The 27,258-nt window shown below is 41.3% G+C and overlaps 1 protein-coding gene across 3 annotated transcripts in view; it reads left to right on the top strand.

Annotated features, from left to right (window-relative positions):
• The window catches only part of LOC124138125 (kinase non-catalytic C-lobe domain-containing protein 1-like), an 81,028-nt gene that overhangs the window by 42,432 nt on the left and 11,338 nt on the right, over window positions 1-27,258 (top strand). For all 3 annotated transcript variants that reach the window (XM_048393267.1, XM_046504661.2, XM_048393268.1), the window contains 15 exons: window positions 5,388-5,628; window positions 6,063-6,721; window positions 7,446-7,560; window positions 8,161-8,297; window positions 8,841-8,999; window positions 10,795-10,878; window positions 12,309-12,479; window positions 13,874-15,506; window positions 16,468-16,615; window positions 20,650-22,111; window positions 23,671-23,812; window positions 23,950-24,041; window positions 25,606-25,811; window positions 26,405-26,515; window positions 27,072-27,216. In XM_048393267.1, the coding sequence (XP_048249224.1) occupies window positions 5,388-5,628; window positions 6,063-6,721; window positions 7,446-7,560; window positions 8,161-8,297; window positions 8,841-8,999; window positions 10,795-10,878; window positions 12,309-12,479; window positions 13,874-15,506; window positions 16,468-16,615; window positions 20,650-22,111; window positions 23,671-23,812; window positions 23,950-24,041; window positions 25,606-25,811; window positions 26,405-26,515; window positions 27,072-27,216 (5,505 nt within the window). The remainder of the gene's footprint in view (window positions 1-5,387; window positions 5,629-6,062; window positions 6,722-7,445; window positions 7,561-8,160; window positions 8,298-8,840; window positions 9,000-10,794; window positions 10,879-12,308; window positions 12,480-13,873; window positions 15,507-16,467; window positions 16,616-20,649; window positions 22,112-23,670; window positions 23,813-23,949; window positions 24,042-25,605; window positions 25,812-26,404; window positions 26,516-27,071; window positions 27,217-27,258) is intronic.

Here is a 27,258-nt window from a genome sequence, read left to right as displayed (position 1 = left end):
TATTCATAGTCCAATGAAAATCATGTAACAAAATCAACATCCGGTTCGAAAACTGCCATGCAGATTTTGGGTGATTGCAGAATATGCAAAGCATGTATACCGTCAACTTAGCGTCAACAGATATTTTCCAAATCTTTTCATGTTTTTAACCAAGGTGGTCAAGTGATCTGATGCACTTCACGAAGTAAGACCCATTTTAGTATGAAATAGATCTTGATTGTCTGTAAGATCTTCTTCACTGGGCGACACCATTTTATTTGAAGCAATGCAAGTGATATGAGAGGTAGAATTTGATTGGTCGATAGGAAGGACATAGAAGGGACATAACTCATAATAGCAACTGGTGGCGCTACGATCGAGCCCAGAAATACCAGTCTAGTTCGGCAAGGATGGAAACTGGACTTTTACAGTGAGTGAGTGAGTGGTTTTGTGCCGTTTTCAGCAATACTCAAGCAATATCATGACAGGGGACACCAAGAATGGGATTCACACAAATTACCCTTGTGGGTATTCGAACCCAGGACTTCGGCATGACAAGCTAATGCTTTACCCACTAAGCTACTCCACTGCCCCAACAGTATTAGGGGTGTAATAATTCACTGATTGGTCCATGCATCACGATAGGCTGTGCCATGTCACATGTATTTTATCGTGTGGTCAAGTATCAATACAAAACCGTACACATGAAAATGCACATACCTACAAGAGGCCTCATGCAAGATTATTTTTATTTTGTTTGGGCTATTTATTGCCTTTTATAGAGGAATATGTCTCCTGATGTGGCAAGTGTAGAGTTTTGAATATAACAGTTTATAACAGTTTTTAAAGAACACATGATTCTTTCACAGTACTACAGTTTATCTGTCATGTCATGGTATGGATTAACTGTAGTAATATTAAAGAATTAGATGTGCTTAAGTTTTTATGAGTAGCATATATCATGACCAGCGGCATCAGAGGCAGGCGGTTGGAGGCAGGGAGTGATCAGAGGCAGTGGGATTGGAGGCTGGGGAATTAGAGGCAGGGGGATCGGAAGCAGGGGGATTGGAGGCAGGGGGATCGGAGTCATGGGGATCAGAGGCAGGGGGATAGTAGGCAGGGGGATCGGAGGCAGGGGGATTGGAGGCAGGGGGATTGGAGGCAGGGAATGATCAGAGGCAAGGGGATTGGAGGCAGGGGGATTGGAGGCAGGGGGACCGGAGGCAGGGGGATTGGAGGCAGGGGGATCGGAGGCAGGAGGATCGGAGGCATGGGGATCGGAGGCAGGGGGATCGGAGGCAGGGGTATTGGAGGCACGGGGATCGGAGGCAGGGGTATTGGAGGCAGGGGGATCGGAGGTAGGAGATCGGAGGCAGGGGGAATGGAGGCGGTGAATCCCAAACTACCTTATTTTTTCATAGTTCCAAAGGCTGGGTTCGGTACCCCACATGGTTGCAATGTATGGTGCCCATTTCAGGAATTTTGCTAAACAGGGCCTAAAAGCATACTCCTTCATTCTATGGTTTAATTGTTTACATCAACTGAAACTCTTTAGATCTTTTCAGGTATATAAACAATGGTTACCTGTGCCAGGTGTGCTGCTATGTACACCTGAGACATTAAATTGATTGTCAGGAGCATAGACACCCCTTTGATGTTCTATTAAGTCCTTGTTGCAAGAGCGGACATGTTGTCCTGGAGGGTCTGAGGATGTACATACAAGTTAGGGCAACACATATGTATATTTACAGAGTGCAAGATTTGCGTTCAATTCCTGTGTCCACATGCTAGTTGTGACTCCAAGGAACACTGACATCTTTATCCAGGAGATTATTTCAGAAGACAAGCAGATTTATACACTGACAAACAAATATCTTGGTTGTACAATTGTTAAACATGCTCATTCCATTCAGATTACATATAACCTACACAAACTCTTCAGAATTAACTTATTTTTTTGCGTTCATGGAAGTATGATCGTAAAAAAGTGTGCTTATCACTTTTTATGTTTATACCTCTATAAATGCAAAAATCATTGAAGTCAATTCTTATAAATAAATATGTCAACAATAATATCTAAACAGACTGCATATTTATTAACACAAAAACACTTGTAGACAACAGTAAGAAATCAGTAACATTGTTCAACGCAGTAATGCAACACAAAACCCTGCCCATTCTATTATCAGCCAATCAGGAACAAAAGTTTGATTGAGGGCGTGGTATAATTTTTTTCGCTTTATGTAAACATAAACGCAACAAAAGATTGCTTGGTTAGCAAAACAATTGACACGGAATTGCTTGCAGTCTATTTATTATCCCCCGCCCAACAAAGTTGGCGGGGGATATAGAAACGGGCTCCGTTCGTACGTACGTCCGTCACGTTTCGTTTCCGGAGCATAACTCAGAAACCGTTCAATATTTTTTCATGAAACTTTGCAGGTTTGTCAGGTACATGCTGAATTGGTGCCTTTTGCTATTTAGAAATTTTAGAAATGTTTTTTTTTTACATTACCATAGCAACAAGATGGACTTAGGTTCCAATCTCTTCTTCTTTTTACAATTTCCATGACAAGTTCCACCTCGGTTAAAAAAGGTTAGGGTTTGTTTAGATTTAATTATGTCATAAATTCTGCAACAGGGACGGGGGATATAGCCACGTTAATGGCAAACTCTTGTTTACATTTATCTTATTCAAACATATACAGGCTTCATCTCAAATAATGAGTAAAAGTTTTGAAGAAAAGTTCAAACCAACATTAATACATTGCAAATGAATGTGCAAAAAAAATGATTTAACTACTTAGAGTGTAGTGTGTAGAGCTACATACTAATCTTGTTAAAGCATGCTCCGTCACTATATAGGCCCCTTTATTGCAGCAGGCTAGCTATTGTGTATGTCACTTAAGAAAGAACACCAGGATCTGCTAATGGTGGGTTTGAATCCCATATTTGCCTTGATTATGATCCTTGATTTGCTAGCACTGATGTTATAATCCATGCTTGTCGATTTCACCAGTGTGGTAAGCAACCTCGAAATGCATCACTTCGGCTCCTCCGACATTACCCTAACACGCAGTGATATAAATAAGATATTGTTCATTCATTGATACTCTATTTGAGTCTCCTGACCAAGCCTGTAACACACACTGGGACTAGTGGGCAGGGTCTCATACCTGTCTTATATTCTCAAAATTACACTGACAATGACCTAAGTATGTATTTGTAATGTGGTAAATCAATCATGTAAACAAACACGTGTGTCAGCCTTGTTTATCTAATGAGATTAATGCGGTGATAACCTACTCCATGATATCAACAAATGGCCATTGATAGCCCGTTCAGTGATAGCAATCAGTCACATGTGTTTCCAAGTATGGAGTACAGTTACTTCTTTCCCCTCTTCAAGAATGTCGACATTAATATGGGTCAATGGTGGCAAGTTTAGCGGTTGTAGATCCAGACTAGACTAACTCTTAGTCCATGAAAACATTTCTTTAAAGTAATTGTAATTTTCTTTCTTCAAAGGACCTTTCCTCACACTTAGCCTATGAAAACATTTCTTTAAAATAATTGTAATTTTCTTTCTTCAAAAGGACCTTTCCTCACACTTAGCCTATGAAAACATTTCTTTAAAATAATTGTAATTTTCTTTCTTCAAAAGGACCTTTCCTCACACTTAGTCTATGAAAACATTTCTTTAAAATAATTGTAATTTTCTTTCTTCAAAAGGACCTTTCCTCAACACTTAGTCTTTGAAAATATTTTTTTTAAATAATCTTACATATATATATATATATATATATTCCAAAATCATGGCGCAAGACTTATTGAGGAAACTAGACTTGGTTTGGTTTGATCTAGACTTGCCTAGCCTTTTGGCAGAAAAATATATACGTTCCACAGTCATGGCGCAGGACTAGATAAAGACAGGAATACCTCCAACATTTTCGTACATAAATGGGTGACATTTTTTTAGAAGTAAAGAAGACTTAATGTCAGAAGGCTTTGACTTATTTCAAAGAATGGTAAAGTATTGTGAAAACTTGTTAGATGAATTTAGGAAATTCTTAATTTCAAATCACAATAAGTGTTGATTTGATGACCTATTATACCTGTCATTCATGTAAGTAGAATATTATTTTATGAAAAACAGTCTTAGAGCTTCTTTAATTACAGCGCCGTACTTTGTTCAAGGGCTAAAATCTGTGTTTCCTTCATTGTGATTGACAACCCACTCTGAACACTTAATTAGATTCAAACCAGATTCACTGAATATCTTTGTGTTTAATTTTGTCAGAAAGAATGGAGATAAACATACTGATGACATAGTAATTTGCAGCTACAGTGACATTGTTTAGCCCTGTACTCCTTTAGTTGGTTGGTTTGTTGTTTAATGCGGCACTCAGCAATATTCCATCTGTATGACGGAGGTCTGTAAATAATCAAGTCTGGACCAGACAATCCATTGATTGACATCATGAGCATTGATCTACGCAACTGTGAGCCTGACCACTCGATGCTGTTAGTCGTCTCTTCAGATAAGCATGGTTTGCTATAGCCCAATTCTGACCCAGATATTAAGGGGGCAAACTCCTTTAAGTCGAACTATCTTGTTTAAGACAATGTAGTTACACAATTTTGAACTCCTGTGAGTCGACATGTACCGCATATGACTGTTATGCCTAGCATAATAAGAAATACAATGGAAATGCCAAATCATCATGTCTAGTGATGTTTAATCGCAAATTTCACATTTTCATTGACAAAGTTTGTTATTGCACTGTTGACATTCACCTGAAGCGATACAATGTAGTTTTTTTACCGACAGAAAAAGAGTTTGATGAAAGTGTAACCCATACATAAGACGACCCCTTTCTACGGAATCTTTTTTCTGGACCTCAATATGGCTAAATCTATGGTCATATACAGTATTGTTTGATACTATGTAACTTGACTGTTCTGTCAGAATCATGACAGACACTGTTGTCTAATATAGGCACTCTGTTTGAATTGAACTAGAATTGAGCTAAATATTTTCAATGGCCATAAGGACTGTGAGTTGACAGGACTTCACTGTGTAAATGTATGCAGGAATGTGAATAGTTCCCATGAATAGTTCTTATGAATAGTTCTCATGGCATTTTGAATTTTCTGATTGCCTAAGCAAATTTAACAATGTCAATGGTTTATTGATATTCTGTTTGTGAATGGTATGATGCAGACCTACAGACAAGAACATTCTGATTGTTGCAAATTAAACAGATTTTTAGTTGTTTTTGTTTATTTTATGAATAAAAAATATGACTTGACCTTTCAATACTTTTATTTTTACACATATTTAACCCTATTTTCTATTCCCTGGTAATAAAGACAAAGATCGTTTGACACATTGTTCTGTTTTGCAGTCCCAGCTGTTTTCGCTGGGGATGACGATGCTGTATGCCGTGGAACACCAGGATGAACACAAGCCAGAGTTGAGCCAGAAGCTGACCAACCTCCTCAGTCGTCTGACTGCAGATGACCAGAACCAGAGACCCGAGCTCGACACTGTGATATCTCACTGTGAAGAAGAGCTGGATGGACAGTCTTCCCAGGATATATGTCTCATCCTGTCCACAGTCACACCCTCACCTAGTTCTCAGGAAGGTAGTATATATTTCTGTCTAACCATACCCTCACCTATTTCTCAGGAAGGTAGGATATATTTCTGTCTAACCATACCCTCACCTATTTCTCAGGAAGGTAGGATATATTTCTGTCTCTGTCTAACCATACCCTCGCCTAGTTGTCAGGAAGGTAGTATATATTTCTGTCTCTGGCTCACCATACCCACACCTAGTTGTTAGGAAGGTAGTATATATTTCTGTCTCAGTCTGGTTTTTCAACTAGTTTTCAGGAAGGTAGTATAACCATCCCCAGGAAACCACAATGGTTTCTAATATCTGTCTAATATTTACTGCACAACTAATAAACATATTAAAATTCAGTCAGGTTAATGTAGCAGTATTTTAGACCAAACTTATTTGATTTAACACACTGACAAAAGTAGTTGTGATCTAACAGGTTTCATTTCATTCCAGCTAACGGCAGCAGTATTCTTGATCTAACAAGTGGCCTTACAGAATACCTACAGTCTCAATCAACCTTCGTCAGCCAATCACCTCTTCCCTTCTCTCCCCCCACTGAATCTGTTAACGCACCACGCCAGAACATGGATCATCAGTATCGGCATATGCAAAGAACTGATCAGCATTCTTCTGGGAAACACCATCAGGGAGAGACGCCATATTTGGATAATAACCAAAATGTGACCAGTGTTAGTAGTAAACATTTTGTGTCTGACATACAAGGGAATAGCCCGTCCCACGAGCATAGCAGGCGGACTTATATAGAATACTCATCATCTGTAGATCGAGATGGATATTACCCCGAGGATCATGGGACTTCCAACAGAGCCAGTAGCGGACATGGTCCTAGTGTACAGGAGTCGAGTGTGGATGGCGTTACAGGGCACGGTGTTCGGACTTCGGGCTCCTTCCATACAAACCTCCACAAACATGGGCCCGATCCCAGAATGCAACAGCAGTTAGGTCCTGGCAGTGAACCTTTCACAGAGCAGACGGAGTATATCAAGAATGGCCAGTTTTCCTTGATAGAGAACCATACCTCCACGCCTACCTCGTCAAGTGTAGAAGACAATCAGCCTTCACCTTCACCTTCTAAAGAAAGGAGGAAACAGGTAAGAGTTGTCTTTCCTTGTTTAAATGTTAACATTCAGAATTAGTTATTTTGGTATCATTTTACTTTTCTCAGTTCAGGTACTTATTTTCACAGTTGATCACAGTTGGCTATATGTTCAGAATTTTGATGCATTATACCAAATTATAGGACAATGACTATTTTTACAGAAACATAGCTCAGTGTTCAGGTCAGGCACTGTAGAATACCTTATACAAAATCATCTGACCCTCAAAAGCAGAACAGAAAATTATGGTGCATTTCTATTGGTGTTCAGTATGTAAGACCAACTTTTCCTCCATAACATGGGTCCAAGATTACATGGGTCCAAGATTCCTTTCTAAGTTTGGAAATTTGAAAAGAAATTAGGATTGTTGTAAAAGTTTTGTCTGACTGAAGTGAGTTCTATACTGTACTCACAGGTTGGTTACTTTAACTTTAATAACTAGGAGACCAAACAAGGGCGGGTCCAGCACTTTTAAAAGGAGGGGTCCAAAATTCAAAATCCTCTTTCCATCAATTTTACTGACTACAACAAACTACATTTGTTTTTTTAAAGGGGGCTGAGGGTACGGAGCCCTGGACCCCCTGGCCCCTTCCTCTGTATCCGCCTATGAAGAAGCGACTGAACACATGAGTAATACATGTTCATTCACTGATCAAATTCAACATTGCCTGATTACAAGTGATGTCATAGTGTCATATGTATCTCAATATGTTGACAGGGAATGACAATCGCCGATGTGCTTGATTGGATCAACCGCTACCTCAATGAGCAGGAATTGTGGGCCATCTGCCGGGAAGGAGTTCTCGCCCTGCAGAGGAAAAAGAAGCACCTACGTAAGTACACAAGCAGTGAGGCTCACTGGTATATCAATAAATTCTGTAGCATTTGATTGGTTAACCAAGCAATTTTATTGCACCGAGTAATATACTGCTGTTTCCTGATTGGCTGATAATAGAACGTGTGTGGCTTGTGGTGCATTTTGTGGCGAACGATGTCACTGATTTCGTGTTGTTGTCTTCAGTTTCCTGTGTGTTAATGATTGAATAAGCAGCCTGTGAAGATATTATTGTTGACAAATTTATGATGAGAATTTATTGCAGTATGTTTTTCGTGCAAAAACCATTGTACATCCATTCCGTAAATAGACTGCATGGATTCACCCAGTGTGCTCACTGGTTTCTATGTTAATACCTCCATAAACACCAAAAAATATTGAAGTCAATTCTTATGTTATTTCTGGGAGACTGTGCCAAATGCTGGAAGCAAAAACAAACAACTGTTGTGGTTGACTTGTGCATGATGTTATCCTTCTTCACATCAAGCAAGGTTCATGGTCAGTCATTGACATGTACACCGAGAAGATTAAAACCCCAATAATTCCTGTTCTTCCTGAGTGTTTACTCCTCACAGTAGATGTGTTGTGTCTGTTACAGCTGCCTACATCTCCCCCGATACGCTCGTGGTGCGGGGAGACGGCAGCGTGACCTTCAAGGCCATCCCAGAGGACAAACCTCTGGAGGTCATCTTCATGGCACCAGAACTTCAACAGAAGGGAGTCCTGTCTGAGAAGGTAATCATGTCACCATCACACTAACAAAGACAGGCATCTTTCAGAAGGTATGAGATTCTCCTGCTGAAAGATCCCCTTGAATCTATAGCTAATTCAGCCGTTAAAAAAAGGTAACATTTATATTGACTTACTTGTTTGTGTTATTATTTTTCTATCTGATAGTTTTGATAATATTCAATTATGGCAGGACCCGTGAAGATCCGGGATAGAATAGGTCTTCACTAACCCATGCTTGCAGTAAAAGGCTACTATGCTTGTCGTAAGAGGCGACTATCAGGATCGGGTGGTCAGTCTCGATGACTTGGTTGATGCATGTCATCGTATCCCAATTGGCGTGGATCTATGCTCATGAAGTCAATCACTGGATTGTCTGGTCCAGACTCGATTATTTACAGACCTGCCGTCATATGGCTGGAATATTGCTGAGTGCGGCGTTAAACAACAAACAAACACACAAACGTTTATGGCAGATTCCAACTCCTATTGATGTCAAATAGATCAATCAAACAACAGGAAGTGAAAGCCCTCTGTTTCCAATTGCAGACCTGCCTGTATGGGTTGGGAATCACCCTGCGCTGTGTGGCCGGACAGAAGTACTCCACCTCACTGTCTCTCCAGGTCAGCCAGAACTTCGAACAGCTTCTTCTGGGGTTGCTGCAGCCTAGCCCCGAGAGCAGACCCTCCCTCCAGACCTGTCTCCAGGTAATATAGACCCTCCCTCCAGACCTGTCTCCAGGTAATATAGACCCTCCCTCTAGACCCATCTCCAGGTAATACAGACTCTCCCTCCAGACCTGTCTCCAGGTAATACAGACCCTCCCTCCAGACCTGTCTCCAGGTAATACAGACCCTCCCTCCAGACCTGTCTCCAGGTAATATAGACCCTCCCTCTAGACCCATCTCCAGGTAATATAGACCCTCCCTCCAGACCTGTCTCCAGTTAATATAGACCCTCCCTCCAGACCTGTCTCCAGGTAATATAGACCCTCCCTCCAGACCCATCTCCAGGTAATACAGACCCTCCCTCCAGACCTGTCTCCAGGTAATATAGACCCTCCCTCCAAACCTGTCTCCAGGTAATATAGACCCTCCCTCCAGACCTGTCTCCAGGTAATACAGACCCTCCCTCCAGACCTGTCTCCAGGTAATATAGACCCTCCCTCCAGACCCATCTCCAGGTAATATAGACCCTCCCTCCAGACCCATCTCCAGGTAATACAGACCCTCCCTCCAGACCCATCTCCAGGTAAGATAGACCCTCCCTCCAGACCTGTCTCCAGGTAATATAGACCCTCCCTCCAGACCTGTCTCCAGGTAATACAGACCCTCCCTCCAGACCCGTCTCCAGGTAATATAGACCCTCCCTCCAGACCCGTCTCCAGGTAAGATAGACCCTCCCTCCAGACCTGTCTCCAGGTAATATAGACCCTCCCTCTAGACCCATCTCCAGGTAATACAGACCCTCCCTCTAGACCTGTCTCCAGGTAATATAGACCCTCCCTCCAGACCCATCTCCAGGTAATATAGACCCTCCCTCCAGACCTGTCTCCAGGTAATATAGACCCTCCCTCCAGACCCATCTCCAGGTAATACAGACCCTCCCTCCAGACCTGTCTCCAGGTAATATAGACCCTCCCTCTAGACCTGTCTCCAGGTAATATAGACCCTCCCTTCAGACCTGTCTCCAGGTAATATAGACCCTCCCTCTAGACCTGTCTCCAGGTAATACAGACCCTCCCTCCAGACCTGTCTCCAGGTAATATAGACCCTCCCTATAGACCTGTCTCCAGGTAATATAGACCCTCCCTCTAGACCTGTCTCCAGGTAATATAGACCCTCCCTCCAGACCTGTCTCCAGGTAATATAGACCCTCCCTCCAGACCCATCTCCAGGTAATATAGACCCTCCCTCCAGACCCATCTCCAGGTAATATAGACCCTCCCTCCAGACCTGTCTCCAGGTAATATAGACCCTCCCTCCAGACCCATCTCCAGGTAATACAGACCCTCCCTCCAGACCTGTCTCCAGGTAATATAGACCCTCCCTCTAGACCTGTCTCCAGGTAATATAGACCCTCCCTTCAGACCTGTCTCCAGGTAATATAGACCCTCCCTCTAGACCTGTCTCCAGGTAATACAGACCCTCCCTCCAGACCTGTCTCCAGGTAATATAGACCCTCCCTATAGACCTGTCTCCAGGTAATATAGACCCTCCCTCTAGACCTGTCTCCAGGTAATATAGACCCTCCCTCCAGACCTGTCTCCAGGTAATATAGACCCTCCCTCCAGACCCATCTCCAGGTAATATAGACCCTCCCTCCAGACCCATCTCCAGGTAATATAGACCCTCCCTCCAGACCTGTCTCCAGGTAATATAGACCCTCCCTCCAGACCCAGAAGCAGACCATCCCTTCAGCATGAAGAGTCTGTCCACAGTGGACGTCAATGAGGCCATGTGTATGATACAGCTCCCTGTAATTGTCCACTTGTTTTTCCAGATGTGTGACAACCACGAGGCAGAGGGCAACCCACCCTCCAAGCTGTCCTGTCAGGAACTGTACAACACAGCCCTCAATACCTCTGTGAGTGGCTGGATATCCTATCATTCATACAAACCATTCATGAATGCATATTGATATCATTCATACAAACCATTCATTAATAAATATTGATATCATTCATACAAACCATTCATGAATGCATATTGATATCATTCATACAAACCATCCATTAATAAATATTGATATCATTCATACAAACCATTCATGAATGCATATTGATATCATTCATACAAACCATTCATTAATACATATTGATATCATTCATACAAACCATTCATTAATAAATTTTGATATCATTCATAAAAATCATTCATGAATGCATATTGATATCATTCATACAAACCATTCATGAATGCATATTGATATCATTCATACAAACCATTCATTAATACATATTGATATCATTCATACAAACCATTCATGAATGCATATTGATATCATTCATACAAACCATCCATTAATAAATATTGATATCATTCATACAAACCATTCATGAATGCATATTGATATCATTCAAACAAACCATTCATGAATGCATATTGATATCATTCATACAAACCATTCATGAATGCATATTGATATCATTCATACAAACCATTCATTAATAAATATTGATATCATTCATACAAACCATTCATGAATGCATATTGATATCATTCATACAAACCATTCATGAATGCATATTGATATCATTCATACAAACCATTCATGAATGCATATTGATATCATTCATACAAACCATTCATGAATGCATATTGATATCATTCATACAAACCATTTATTAATAAATATTGATATCATTCATATACACCATTCATGAATGCATATTGATATCATTCATACAAACCATTTATTAATAAATATTGATATCATTCATATACACCATTCATTAATGCATATTGATATCATTCATACAAACCATTCATTAATAAATATTGATATCATTCATATACACCATTCATTAATGCATATTGATATCATTCATACAAACCATTCATGAATGCATATTGATATCATTCATACAAACCATTTATTAATAAATATTGATATCATTCATATACACCATTCATTAATGCATATTGATATCATTCATACAAACCATTCATTAATAAATATTGATATCATTTATTCACGTCAGGTATTTGTATTATTTATTTATATCATTTACAAACATTATCTTATTTAAACAATTTTCTGTTATCATTTAATGGTAGTATTTATTGATATTGTTAATTGATAAGTTATTTCTAAGATTTGTCAAACAATTTATAATTATTATAAATGGAGACATTTGTTGTTATTGATAGTTTCATGAATTTATTTAGTAATAACTATAAGAGAAATAAAACATCACTCAAAACTTACTGCCTTATCTTTCCCTTTATATTCATGTTTTGAATTTAGCATCATTGACTGGAAGATTTAATTGTCCATTTAATTTATCCCCCCAGAAACAACCCTGTCAACCCCCGCTACCCCAGCAGCCCCGGCAGACTGCAACTCCACCACCTATCCCCCCTCCCCCACCTGCGGACGACGATGACATAGTGTCGGAGGAGGAGCTGAACCTTGAATATGTCGTGGAGGAGGAGCAGGACCTGGGCTACGATCACATCCAAGGGGTCAGTACGTGTGTGGGAGATCACATTCAGGGGGTCAGTACGTGTGTGGGAGATCACATTCAGGGGGTCAGTACGTGTGTGGGAGATCACATTCAGGGGGTCAGTACGTGTGTGGGAGATCACATTCAGGGGGTCAGTACGTGTGTGGGAGATCACATTCAGGGGGTCAGTACGTGTGCAGGAGATCACATTCAGGGGGTCTGTACGTGTGCAGGAGATCACATTCAGGGGGTCAGTGCGTGTGTGGGAGATCACATTCAGGGGGTCAGTACGTGTGTGGGAGAGCACATTCAGGGGGTCAGTACGTGTGTGGGAGATCACATTCAGGGGGTCAGTACGTGTGCAGGAGATCACATTCAGGGGGTCAGTGCGTGTGTGGGAGATCACATTCAGGGGGTCAGTACGTGTGTGGGAGAGCACATTCAGGGGGTCAGTACGTGTGTGGGAGATCACATTCAGGGGGTCAGTACGTGTGTGGGAGAGCACATTCAGGGGGTCAGTACGTGTGCAGGAGATCACATTCAGGGGGTCAGTACGTGTGCAGGAGATCACATTCAGGGGGTCAGTGCGTGTGTGGGAGATCACATCCAAGGGGTCAGTACGTGTGTGGGAGATCACATCCAAGGGGTCAGTACGTGTGTGGGAGATCACATCCAAGGGGTCAGTACGTGTGTGGGAGATCACATTCAGGGGGTCAGTACGTGTGTGGGAGATCACATCCAATGGGTCAGTACGTGTGTGGGAGATCACATTCAGGGGGTCAGTACGTGTGTGGGAGATCACATTCAGGGGGTCAGTACGTGTGTGGGAGATCACATTCAGGGGGTCAGTACGTGTGTGGGAGATCACATTCAGGGGGTCAGTACGTGTGCAGGAGATAATATCCAAGGGGACATTTTATTGGTGAGAGATCACATCCATTAGACTGCAGCATTAAACCGCAAAGACAACAACATCAAAATACAAAGTGTATTGTGTGTCACAAGGTGAACTGCTCATGCTTTCAACCACTGGGTTTGCTGGCCCCGATTATTTAGGGCCGGTCATTATCATAGGGTGGAGTGGCTAAGAGGGAATCAGGGGAGGGTCCCCAAAACATATGACTCTAAATATAATACACATACTTGGGGAAGGTCATGAAAATATAAACATTTTAAAAGAAAATATAAAGTGGTTTTGCATTTTGTCTTGTCAGGGAGGTACAAGGGCATAGGTTCATCCCAAAATATGATAAGCATTAGGGGAGGGTTATTATCATCAAAGTGTTTCCCCAAAGTGTTTCACCAAAGTGTTACCCCAAAGTGTTTCATCAAAGTGTTTCATCAAAGTGTTTCACCAAAATGTTACCCCAAAGGTACCAAAGTGTTTCACCAAAATGTTTAATCTTTTAACAGCACTCTTCAACAGACGGGAATGCTTTGGATGATGAAGAAGAAATCTTTGTAGACGAGCCTGCTGAGTTTGAGGTGCCATCGCCTCCCCCAAGCTTTAAGTCAGTCAAAAAGACTCTTACTGAGCCATCAATAGGTGGATCTGCCTTCAAGCCAGTAGCACTGAAGCCTGGCCCATCTGGAAATGGAGGCCAGAGAGTGCCAAGCGCCTTCTCTTCCCCGGCCACTCATTTCAAACCAATAGTGCTTCATGATGCTTCCGCTGATGCCAATGTGCAGGAGGAAGCTAAAACTAGGGACTTTGATTTCAAGGAAAAGGAAACCGAAGTTATGAAGAAACTGCGAGAGTTAAAAAGTGATTTATCAAAACCAAGAAAGCTTGTTGCAAAAGAGAGTGGAAGTAGTGACGGAAGTCGAACTGACAGTAGTAATAGTGGAAAGGAACCAGTTCAACCCAGTTCCCTGGAGTCTCTCCTGAAGCAGCTGCAAGGTCAAGGTCAGATGCCCAACACTCAGAGTCTGGCGTCGGCCATTGCCCAGCACCTCAAGGGTCAAGTCGGGGGTGAGTACGAGACCCATGCATCAGCTGAGATGATTAGCCCTCCGCAGGTTCCTCACAGGATGACAAGCGGACCTCCTCTTCCACCGACCATGACCTCCAGTGTTGTGCAGCAGAAAATGTTGTCTCCAGCTCACTATCAGGGCATGATGGGTCCAGGGACATCGTACCCGCTTGCAATTCCTACTCAGATGGACAGAGCTGTGACGTTCCCGATGCAGTACGGCGGATACCCAGGGTTACCTCCCTTTCAGATGCAGCTGCAGCAGGACCCGAGGACCGGGATGATGAGCTGGGTTCCCATCATGCCCTTTTCCTCCCAACCAGCGCTTGGCTCCTCCCTCCCAATCAACCAGTCCCCAGACTTCTACAGGAACATCCCAAGTCAGCCATTGTCGGGATACTCCAGCGATGCTCAATCTACTCATAACAAGTCCGACCTGAATGACTCCATGAAGGATGAGGAGCTGAGCTCATCTCCATACAGGATTCGGGTTCCGTCTTCCGCCTCCAGCACAAAGAGTGGAAGGGACTACGTGTCTCCACAAAGAGGAACTGTATCCGAAACATCCCCAGATGGTTACACATCTGATGCTAATGTGCTCAGGAGACAACAATCGGAGCAGTTTCATGATTTAAGTCCAGTTTCAAGTCAGGGAAAACAAAATGTGCATAATCCCCCCCAGCATGACTTTCATGGTCGGTTGGTAAAGGAATCCAGATCTAGTCCTCATTATAAGCATTTCCAAAGTTCCATGAAACCTCTGTCTGTGCCAGATCACCAACCAGAGTCTCCAGGTGCTACAACCCCTCAAAGATTATCCAATCAAAATGTGACAAATGACGATTCCAATGCCTCACAAACCTCCTCTCCATCTCCCTCGAAAGACAGTGGCGTGAGCGGCGTCCAAGTTGCCACAAAGGCCTACCCCAACACCGACGCCAGTCTTCTTGATAGGCTGCTCAGTCCAGAAAGCCTCCATAGACAGCAAGTTCAAGGTCGTGTCCTTCAACTTGTAAGAGAGGGACAGGGCTTTGATATGCTCTTTGAGCAGAATTCTGAAGATTGTGCAATGGGTAAGTACATGTTCACGAGTATACTTTCAAGAGTTTTTATGATTGGAATGGGTGAGTGAGTCTAGTTTGGCTGCCACGTTAAACAATATTATAGCAATAAAATGGCATGGGACACCAGAAATTAGCTTCACACATTGTATACCATGTTGGAATCAAACCCAGGTCTTCTGTTGAAGAAGCACACTTTTTAACCACATGGCTAAACATCCTTACCTTTTGATTGGAAGTGCTTTGAATATTTATACTTGAGCAATGTTTAATGTTCAGGACATTTTTGCAGCACATGATACAGACACATGTGGCATTGTAGACAGTCCATATTGTGATACACTGTTATACATTGTATGATTCAGCATGATGGGTAGTTCTTATATATTTAAAAATTATACCATTCTCCAGTTCTTGCCACTTATTGTTAAATTTGGAAATATTATTATTAATCATTGCATTGTATTTTTCAGTCGTGTTCAGGACATTTGGTTTTTCTCAAACATCAATCCACTATTTTGAGAATGAGTTCATTTTAAATTCTGTTCTGCACAGTATTTTGTCAGTTATATCACAGAAGGTCAGCTGAATGTAGGAGGATTTCTAGACATTATTCAGGCCTTATGTTTCCTATTTCATGAAATCCATGAGTGAGTGAGTGAGTGAGTGAGTGAGTTAGCAATATTCCAGCAATATCACGGCGGGGGACACCAGAAATGGCCTTCACACATTGTACCCATGTCGGGAATCGAACCCGGGTCTTCGACGTGAAGAGCGAACGCTTTAACCACTAGGCTACCCGACCGCCCCTAAATCCATGAGCATACATAATGCTCTTACAGACAAGGGATGAGTAAAGGACTGGTCATTTATTATAGTGGGGGGTTGGGGAGAGCCAGGGTGACTGGTCTTTGGACTGTATCATATTTGGCTGTCCCAAACCCACATTTTATGTATCATTTTTTCATTTCAGCCGAATACATAACATCACTGGCTAATTTGAAGTGGGAGACATTCGCAAGTGCCATCACCGAGAAGTACAGCCAGCTCTACTGGGGAGACAAGCTGCTCTGTAAACTGTATGACATCATCAACGCTCACCCAGTCCAGCCACAAACTAGGTACCGTCTATATTGTCTATCTGTAGAGTGAGTGAGTGAGTATGGTTTTACGCCACTTTTAGCAATATTCCAGCAATATCATGGCAGGGGACACCAGAAATGGGCTTCACACATTGCACCCATGTCGGGAATCGAACCCGGGTCTTCGGTGTGACGAGCAAATGCTTTAACCACTAGGCTACCCGACCTCCCCGTCTGTCAGTAGAGGAACATAGTATCACATAGTGTCTGACTTCATCACTTTTGCCAAGTTTATCTACAAACTAGCTACTGTCTTGTGTCTGTCAGGAGAGGAACATAGTATCACATAGTGTCTGACTTCATCACATTTGCCAAGTTTATCTACAAACTAGCTACTGTCTTGTGTCTGTCAGCAGAGGAACATTGTATCACATAGTGTCTGACTTCATCACATTTGCCAAGTTTATCTACAAACTAGCTACTGTCTTGTGTCTGTCAGCAGAGGAACATAGTATCACATAGTGTCTGATGTCATCAACACTGTTTTTATGCCTGTTTTTAACCCAGAGGACAATTTAATGGACAAATATGGACAAAATTTAATTTATGGACTGTAAATTAATTAAGTATAGTAATTTTAGAAAAAACAGAGAAAAAGGCCCTAGGCATAGGCAGATGATAGTGAGCATAGATGACTCTGGAGTCATAAAAGGGATTGGTGCAGAAAATACAGCACAGGATGCCGTTGTACAAAACAACCTCAGCATTATGACTGTCGTAAGTCTATGTTAAGGTATGGGAGTTACATTCACCTCAGCACTACGACTGTTGTAAGACTATGTTAAGGTTTGGGAGTTACAATCACCTTGGTGCTAAGATTGCTTTGTACAACGGCACCCTGAAATGAAGTTACTGAAATAAGTACAATTAATCCAAAAACTTAAAAAACTTAATTAGATTATTCACTGAACCTGTAAAACCAAATGACCCAAGGGATATAAAGATGAGGCGACCACGTGCCCTTATGACATAGTTCCTTATGTTGAGCGAGCCACACTGCTGATTGTCTGCGTCACAGAGCCTATTGTTATAGCAAGCACTCCTTTCCTGTGTACAACAATGTCGTGACAATAGATTGTCTGTTACTATATATATATATATATATATATATATACTTACCAGTATATGTCACGCCAAGCTGTCCACAGGTTAGATATGTAATCATTTCAAACATTTTGCGATAAAACATTTTGTTTTTCTTAGAATTAATTTGTTTATTTAGCTACCTTGACAACTAGCTCAACAAGGATGAGAATTAGTAAATTAATTGAAGTTTAATTTGACCAAAATGCATTTAAAATTGATCTACTACACTGTGTACTGACTGAGAAGGGAGGACATTAGTGTTATCTCATCAACTTATGTAGGAAGACATTTTGAAACTGATTCATTGCGATTGATTGGTGTATACGACTTGAGGTTACAACCATTGTTTGAGTTTTAAGTGTTAAGTCACAATTCATTTGTAAATTGTACGAGAGAAATTTGGGGGTAGAACTGGTCCCCAGCAACTTCTGGTCTTTAAGAACTTAATGGATGGGACGGTCAGGCTCAGGGACTTGGTTGTTTACAGGCTGCCATCAGAGATTTGCCAAAATGGTTAGCGGTACCTGTATACTTCCCAGGGAGCTGAGAATGTAAATCAAGTGTTCACTGAGCCATAGTAGCCAATATTAATGCAGCACCATGAGGATTCACTAGGTGAATGGAAATATTGTTGTTGTTGTTGTTGTTGTTGTTGTTGTTGTTGTTATTGATGTAGGATACAAGTTTTGAGGCCAATATATAGTTTATTTTAGGACATATATGAAAATTAATATATACATGTAGGGCTGTAATTTAGGCACTGTAAATCTATTCCTTACAGTCAACATGACATACATAAGCTTATATGACAACAATGGCATGATTTGTATGTGTGCTGTCAATCAGGAAAGAAGAATGAAAAATAGTCTGTTTCCTTCTCCCTATCAAAACTCACAAATAGTTATCGTGTTTGGGAAAGCCACCTTCCTGTTCCATTCTAATATAGCTTTTGGAAAACTGAAGGTTTGGCCTTCAGTAGTAATAGTTCTTATTATCAAGTTCAGGGAAAGTCTTCCTCTCTGCCATTTTGAATTTGTATCACGATGTTTGGTAACATCAGTCAGTCAGCAGGATGCACGTCAACAAGGAAGCTCAAAATACAAGGTCTGTAGGTTAACAATATTATCACGGCCCGTGGTACGGATTTCTTGTACGCAACAGTTTTCAGCTCTGAATTCTAGGAGGTAGGTAATTCATAGTTCTTTGATCTGATTTGATGTCTAATTTACAAACATAACATAGCAACATAAGTGAGGCAGAGATGGGACATCAGCACTGGTCAAGCCTCAAGTTTTGTAGCCTGGCGTGGAAATACATGTACAACACTGAACGTAAATCACAGATACAATAGTATTCAGTGGGCAAGGTCAGAGTTGATAGCAGTCGTGAATTTATGAATCGCAAAAAATAAATTCACAAACTAGTTGGAATGAATATTAATGTCAAGCAGAGACCATATACCCTTGGTATATGGTCTCTGTGTCAAGGATCACCGCCCAAGTGATGAATTAACCATCCATTGATGGAAGTGTATGATCATGATGATAGTCCATATACTGGGATTCTGCATGTTTGGATGGTTTGGATGGTTTGTTGTTTTACGCCGCACTCATCAATATTCCAGTTATATGACGGCAGTCTGTAAATAATCGAGTCTGGACCAGACAATCCAGTGATTGATATCATGAGCATCGATCCACGCAATTTGGATTGATGACATGCATCAACCAAGTCAGCGAGCCTGACCACCCGATTCCATTAGTCGCCTTTTACGACAAGCAAAGTCGCCTTTTACGGCAAGCATGGGTTGCTGTAGACCAATTCTACCCCGGATCTTCACAGGTCGGATTCTGCATGTACTGTCATGGAGGGAGCGCTCTTGTTAGCAGCGTCCCTCACATCATTTGATGCAGCTATACAATTCCCTAATCATCCAAACCTGCCTTGCGTTTGTTTGGATGTATACGCCACGTCCAGCTTCTCTTTCACTGGGTCGTATCATAACATTTAGGAGGTGATGGTGTATATATCACTATTATCATTTTCCTTCTCCATAGATATCATAGTTTTTTCACTATCATGTTAAAAACACATAAAAATATTCTGTTTCCCTTAATGTTATAAATACTTTAATAATACATTTTGGCGCCCACATTGTTGAAAGTGTATTTTGTACAGGAACATATTGAAGGGACTGAAACAAGCACTTGTTGAAGAGTAGGGGTGTGGCAACATGCTGGGGATTTGGTTCATCATATAAACTGGCATGACAGATTAACTCTAGTAATATGAAAGAACAGGGTGGTCCTAAACTGTTTTTGTGTAGTTTATGAGGACATGTAATATTGTATAGAAATCAATTATTAAATTCTGTTTTCTCATAGTATGCCTATTAGTGAGTGAGTGAGTGAGTGAGTATTGTTTTACGATGCTTTTAGCAATATTACAGCAATATCACAGCAGGGGACACCAGATAAGGGCTTCACACATTGTACCCATGTGGTGAATCGAACCCAGGTTTTCTGTGTGACGAGTGAACACTTTAACCACTGGGCTACCCCACCACCCCGTATGCCCATTAGAGCTCTCAAACCACTGTCATTTTAACTGTTTCATTAATAATGATAATAATAATGATAATAATATCCAAAGGTCAATGTTGAACTGTGGTTATAAGTCTTTGAGAGGCATTTAGATGTGATATTTACATAAGTAAGAGAATTTATGGATGTCAACTTCTATACATTATGTATTATAAAACCTGATGAAGGAGTAAGCATATACTCCGAAACATTGTGTTCCTCATAATCAAGAAGTGGACATCCATAAATTCTCTTCCTTATGTTGTTATAAGCATTTGAACTCAGGAAGTTTTTCTCCATTATCTGCAATATGTGCTTGACTGATATTCCCGGACATTGTTGTAGTGCATCAACCCGCTCACCACCTCCGCCTCTGCCGACGAGATACTCGTCGTACAAGGCAACAGATAACGCACGAGACCATCCTGAGACCCGAACCAAGGAATGGGGGAACCAGTTTCATCATAATCACCTCTCCGAACCAGGACACACTTCAAACCCACAAAACCGGAGTGGTTTGCAAGATTCTGTTTTTGATCAAAGGGAGAGAGGGTTTAGTGAAAGAAGTAACAGACGCGAGAGGTTATTGCCACAGAAGTCTGAACCGCTACCAAATAAACCACAAATTGTGACTAAAAGCAACTTCAGCCCCCAGAACTCTGAACAAGTGAAAATCGCAATCTTGAGGTCCCAGTCAGCGTGCCAAGGGGTCGTCGGTTCCAGCGCCATCAGTGAAACATCCGATTCCACAGACACGGAAAAGAGGGAAAAGAAGAGACGATTCAAGAAACGGTACGAACTGGACAGAACCAAGAGCTCCTCTATGCATAATATATCCAGTGGCGCAATGTTGACAGTGTCTGATCACAGGCGTTCCGATTCCTATGTAGTGGATATTCCTGTCGATGGTGGTGTTCTTAATCAGGGGGAGATAACTCCCGTAAACCGAGGCACACCCCATTACCTGGACTCTCAGTTAGAGTTTCAAGATGACCATTTTCAAGACCCACAGTTTCGGCATAGAGATTATGTTGTGGATAGAAGCAGTAGCCATTCTCCTGCTTACAGTGAGATATTACCAGGGGTCAATATGAGGCACTCGAACATTGGCCACAGAGGTTCGATACAGGAGACGTTTGTTGACCACTCCAACCGGCCGCCGAGTAGAAAGGCGAGCTCCTTATCTGCGACGCCAGTCCTCAATCTGGACTCCTCCTCAAGAAATCCAAGTGTTAATTTTGAGACTTACAAATACAACTCCCTACCTCGTGACGCCTTTAAACGGCAGACGTCTATGCCGTCACAGAGAGCCTCTTATCCTGCACAGCAATACGACAAATCTCATCAGCCTGTTCTCGATAGGCAACAGGAAATATCTCAACGAGTGGGTCGAGATCATGATCGCATGAATAGTTCATTATCAAATATTTCCGGAGGGGATATGGTTTCAAAGTCATCATATGAATCGGATAGTGAGACTAATTTCCGCAATAATGTACGAAGAACATCGGCAAAGATTATGCAGCAAAACAACAATGACCGCCGAATCTCCCAAGACAGCCGTAATTCCTACCGTGGGAATGGAAATGTGAAGGATAAGGTTTCTCAAGCTAAACTTAACAAATCTGGTCAGAAAAGCTCCTCGGCTTCATCATTACATAACCCTAATCGACTGTCGGACTCCAACAGCAAGTCTTCAGGACAGCAGTATCTCCAGGTCTATGTGAAAAAGGGCCAGGTCGTATACCACTGGGCAGTCATTCAACTCAGCATGTCGTCAGAGGTGGAGACCTTTATGCAACAAATTGTAAGTTGTTTTATTTTATTCCATTCATTCATCCCAGATAACATTGTTATCCCCACACCCCACCCACCCCCGAGACTACATTGTTATCACTGTTGTATATCATCCAGATAACATTTATCATTGGTGTATATCACCCAGATAACATTTATCATTGGTGTATATCACCCAGAAAACTTTTATCATTGGTGTATATCACCCAGATAACATTTATCATTGGTGTATATCACCCAGGTAACCTTTATTATTGTTGTATATCATTTTGTTCAGATGTTATCATTGTCTAATGTCACCAGATAACAAGTTATCATTCTTGTTTATCCCCCAGATAATATGTTATTGTTGTTGTATGTCATCTACATAACATATTACCATTATTGTGTATCACCCCGATAACATGTTTTATCATTGTCGTACATAACCTAGATAACATGTCGTCAGTGTCATATATTGCAAAGATCACATGTCATCATTGCTGTATATCACCCTGATAACCTGTTGTCATTGTCATACATCACCCTGATAACATGTTATTGTTGTGAGTGAGTGAGTGAGTGAGTATGGTTTTACGCCGCTTTTAGCAATATTCCAGCCATATCACGGCGGGGGACACCAGAAATGGGCTTCACACATTGTACCCATGTCGGGAATCGAACCCGGGTCTTCGGCGTGACGAGCGAACGCTTTAACCACTAGGCTACCCGACCGCCCCTGTTATTGTTGTGTATCATTCAGATAACATGTTATCATTGGTATAAATCACCTATAACAGTGTCAAATATATCATTTAGATAAGATGTTATCATTGATGTGTATCACACAGAAAGTGTCATTGTTATATATCACTAAGATAACAGGAAATCATTACTGTATGTCTTCCAGATAACATGTCATTGCTGTTATTCAGTCAGATAACATGTTATCATTGTCCTATATCACCTAGATAACATGTTGTTACTTTATACCACCTAGATGACATGTTATCATTACCATACATCACCTAGATGAGATGTTATCATTGATGTGTATCACACAGAAAGTGGTATCATTGTCATATATCACATAGATAACATGTTATCATTACTGTATATCATTCAGATAACATGTCATTGTTGTTAATCAGTCAGATAACATGTTATCATTGTCCTATATCACCTAGATAACATTTTATTATTGCTGTATATCACTTAGATATTATGTAATCATTGTCATACATCACACAGATAGCGTGTTATCATTGTCATTTCACATACAAATCACATGCCATTGCCATATATTGCCTAGATAACGTGTTATTTTTACCATATATCACACAGATATCATGTTATCATTCTTATATCGCCTAGATAACATGTTATTGTTGTTCATTTATCAGATAACTTGTTATCATTGCCATATGTCAGCTGGATGACATGTTATTATTGTCGTATAGCACACAGATAACGTGTCCTTGCCATATATTGCCTAGATAAAATGTTATTGACATATATCACCTAGATAACTTTTTATCATTGCCACGTTTCACCTAGTTAACATGTTATGATATGCCATATATATTGCAGGAGCAGGAGGAAGACAATCAGGACCTCCTGCAGGAGAGGTTGTCGGCCATCAAGCAACAACTGTCGGTACAGAGGAAGGAGAGGAAGACGTCACAGAGATTCTACAAGAAGCTTACCGAACCTGCCTTCAAGGCGGAGAAAGGTAACTTACCAGGCAAGGGAGGGAACTAGGTTCTTAAACCTCACGAACCCTAGCAGTCCAGACTGTCATTCTTTTGAACACTTATTGTAATGCATGATTTGACTTCACCATTATTTACATATTCTTGGTACTCCCAGGTGTGGATCAAAAGACAAGTCAGGTGCTGAAGAATTTGTCTGAGATGACCAAGAAGATACGGTTCCTGGAACTCTGCAAGACTCATTTACAGGTGAGTGCCATCTGCATTCTCGTCATCAGTGTATATACACACCTAGTTCTTATAGATTAAGTATATGACAACATTGCTAATTTGAATACAAAATATCATTGGCATTTTATACTGATGCATAATCAACATATTTATAAAATGGAGAGTTGCTAAATGTTATACTAGAGATGGGGAATATCTCCTTGTTATTATGGTTTGATAATCTTAATATCATATTGTTGGATCATAGGTTTCAGACGTCCATGTTTATCGTGATTACTCATGCTGTAACAGGGGGTGTAGCATCACACAGAAATTGTAAATACTCAGATAATGGCTTGTTATTAAAGAGAAAGTTGTCTTTTATAAGTGAATGAGATGCTTGACAGTTGTTCATGTGATTAGAGAGAAAACTATGAATGTTTCTTAAGCATTCGAAAACCCATGACACAGGGATATATAATTATAATTTAATGGGTAGGCACATATATGAACCATTACTATTCTCAGAGATTAATATCTTTCTCAAACTGTTTTTAAACACACACAAAATGAATAAACATTTTTTAACCCGAAAATCAATTTTGATAATTATGCTTCTCAAAGAGGTCCTCCTTAAAGCCTTGCCAAGCCCTTCCTTCATGACTACAGAGAGCGTGTTGGCTTGGTGGCCTTCATCAAGTATATCTAGATGCAGGAATGTGTGTGGCATCCGACACAGGAAGTGACACGGTCATGTGACCTATGGACTGTCATGCTCATTTCCACATATACGTCCCACACAGGTCACTGAGTTCAAATGGACAACATGTCGGTAATACCAGTCCGATAATATCTATCGACTGAATGGGCTCTTCAAGTAGGGTTTCCGCTTTTATTAATTAATTGGGGTATCAGTTTGAAATATGAGGTTTTCCCCAAAACTAATTACATCTTATCAAATAGCATATGTCTCTACTTGGTTCAAAAACATGTTGATGTTGACGTAAATGATTCACTGTTGATACTTGGTGACCAGTGCACTTTTATCAGCCCAAGACTGTTTTCCATGTGAGTGAGTGAGGTGTGATTTACATCAGTAGTGAGCCGTCATTCAGTAATATAAGCTTCATGTGTGGGGAAAGCCTGATGTAATGCATGGAGTAGATGTTTACTGGGCCTTTTGCGAAACCCACAGAGCAGATAAGCCAATGATCATAATCAGCGCAAGTCTTAGATATGAACCTGCCAGAAGCTGACACACTGTTCAACGCAGTGTTGGACCTCACTCACTCACTCACTCACTCACTCACTCACTCACTCACTCACTCACTCACTCACTCACTCACTCACTCACTCACTCACTCACTCTCAAACACTCACTCTCCATAGGTAGATGTAAGCTTCGTTGCAGTTGTTGATGTAAGTGTTGTTGCAGATGTTGATGTAAGTGTTGTTGCAGTTGTTGATGAAAGCATTGTTGCAGATGTTGATGTAAACGTTGTTGTAGTTGTCGATGAAAGCGTTGTTGCAGTTGTCAATGAAAGCGTTGTTGCAGATATTGATGTAAGCATTGTGGCAGATGTTGATGTGAGTGTTGTTGCAGATGTTGCTGACAGAGCTGTATGGACTGGACCCCTCTTACCTGTACAGCTTGCTGGTATCCCCCGACAACAAGCCGCTGGTGCTACAGCCCTACACGGAGAACCCCTCCCTGCAGTTCCAGCCCCTGCGGGAACCCCACAGTGGGTGCGAGGTGCAGGTCCTACAAGCAGGGGATCCCAAGGGTCTCATGGCCTACCTCTTCACTTCGTGAGTGGGGCATACATTTACTCAATAGTTTGTAAATGTTCATACAAGATCCTCCCAACCATCATCCTCTATATCGCCAAGGCTAGCATTTCGGTATACCTACACTAACACCTGGACCCATCCCAAAAAAATTCTGATCTTAAATTACCTGCCCTTGGCATGATGGTGGCCAGTCCCATTAATTACGAGTTTGCGAGAAATTCAATGTTGAAAAAATGACTGACACGTAACAGAAAGCCCTAAAAAATCTTTTTGATGGAAAGTGTGTCTTCATGTCCATAAAACTGGCAAGGGCTTTAGTTTCTAGACAATTGAGTAACCCTTTTTCCTTTTCTCGACGTTTAATTGGTCAGTAGAACGTTAATGAAAATCAAGGGCAGGTAATTTAAGATTGCGAAAACCTTGTGGATGGGTCAAGGCGGGGGTTTGTGTAGGTTTACCAAAATGCAAGCGCTGGAGATATAGAGGATGCACAACCATATTTAACAATCAAAATATTGATTAAGAAATTTGCTGGAGTACCTGAAACAGAGGAGATATTATACCCTGTATGAGAAGTGCTGCTGTGCCTTAGTCTGTGAGTTGTGTTGCAGGTCGGCCCTGAGTGACGGCTACATCCACCAGTTCCTCTACACCTTCCGCTACTTCCTGGCTCCAGAGCAGCTGTTCGACTTCATCCGCACGCGCTACATCGCCGCCTGCAGGTAGACTCGCACACCCCATTGCAATGTTTCAGTAAATTAATTTTTCATGTCAGGAACTTCATTTTGGGATGCAGTTTTTTAGAAGAAATTCAAATTACAGTGGACTGCCTCTGTGGTCTAGTGGATAGAACATCTGCCCAGAGAACAGAATGGGGTGTTTCGCTTCCGGCCTCGTCATACCAAAACACGGTAAAAGATGGTACTTGTTGTTCCCCTGCCTAGTGCTTGTTATTAAGGGGATAGAACAAGAATGGATCGGTTAGGAATCAGTAGGCTGACGCATGGTATCTCTGTGGGCTATCGCTATAAACCTGGTATTAGTCAGGAATCGTACAAACAGCCACACACACACATGCAGACAACTCGCTATATACATTCAATAATCTTCGACACAACATTGACTCACATTTGACCAAACCTCTAATTACGTTGATAACAGTGTTGTTGGGAGTTTGAGACAAGTGGAGTATCACCAATGCGTTGATGAGGACAGACTTTCATCAGGACAAGTTAATACAGTTTGCGTTATTACTGTAACTTGCAAATCATATTTCAGATCGAACCAATCTGACGGCAACATTGTGAGAGTGATGCATCGTGCCGTCGACCTTCTCCACTTCTGGCTTGAAGGATTTTACTCCATCGACTTTGAGAAAAACAATGCTCTTGTACAGAGGCTGGAAGCATTTGTCAGGGAACATGTACGTAAACACTAATACTAGTAACGTGCAACTATGTATATG

This window comes from Haliotis rufescens, unplaced genomic scaffold (assembly GCF_023055435.1).
Source record: "Haliotis rufescens isolate VD_foot unplaced genomic scaffold, xgHalRufe1.0.p SCAF_12, whole genome shotgun sequence".
Lineage (NCBI taxonomy): Eukaryota > Metazoa > Mollusca > Gastropoda > Lepetellida > Haliotidae > Haliotis > Haliotis rufescens.
Note: the sequence above shows the minus strand (reverse complement) of the source record. Positions and strands in the feature narration are given on the sequence as shown.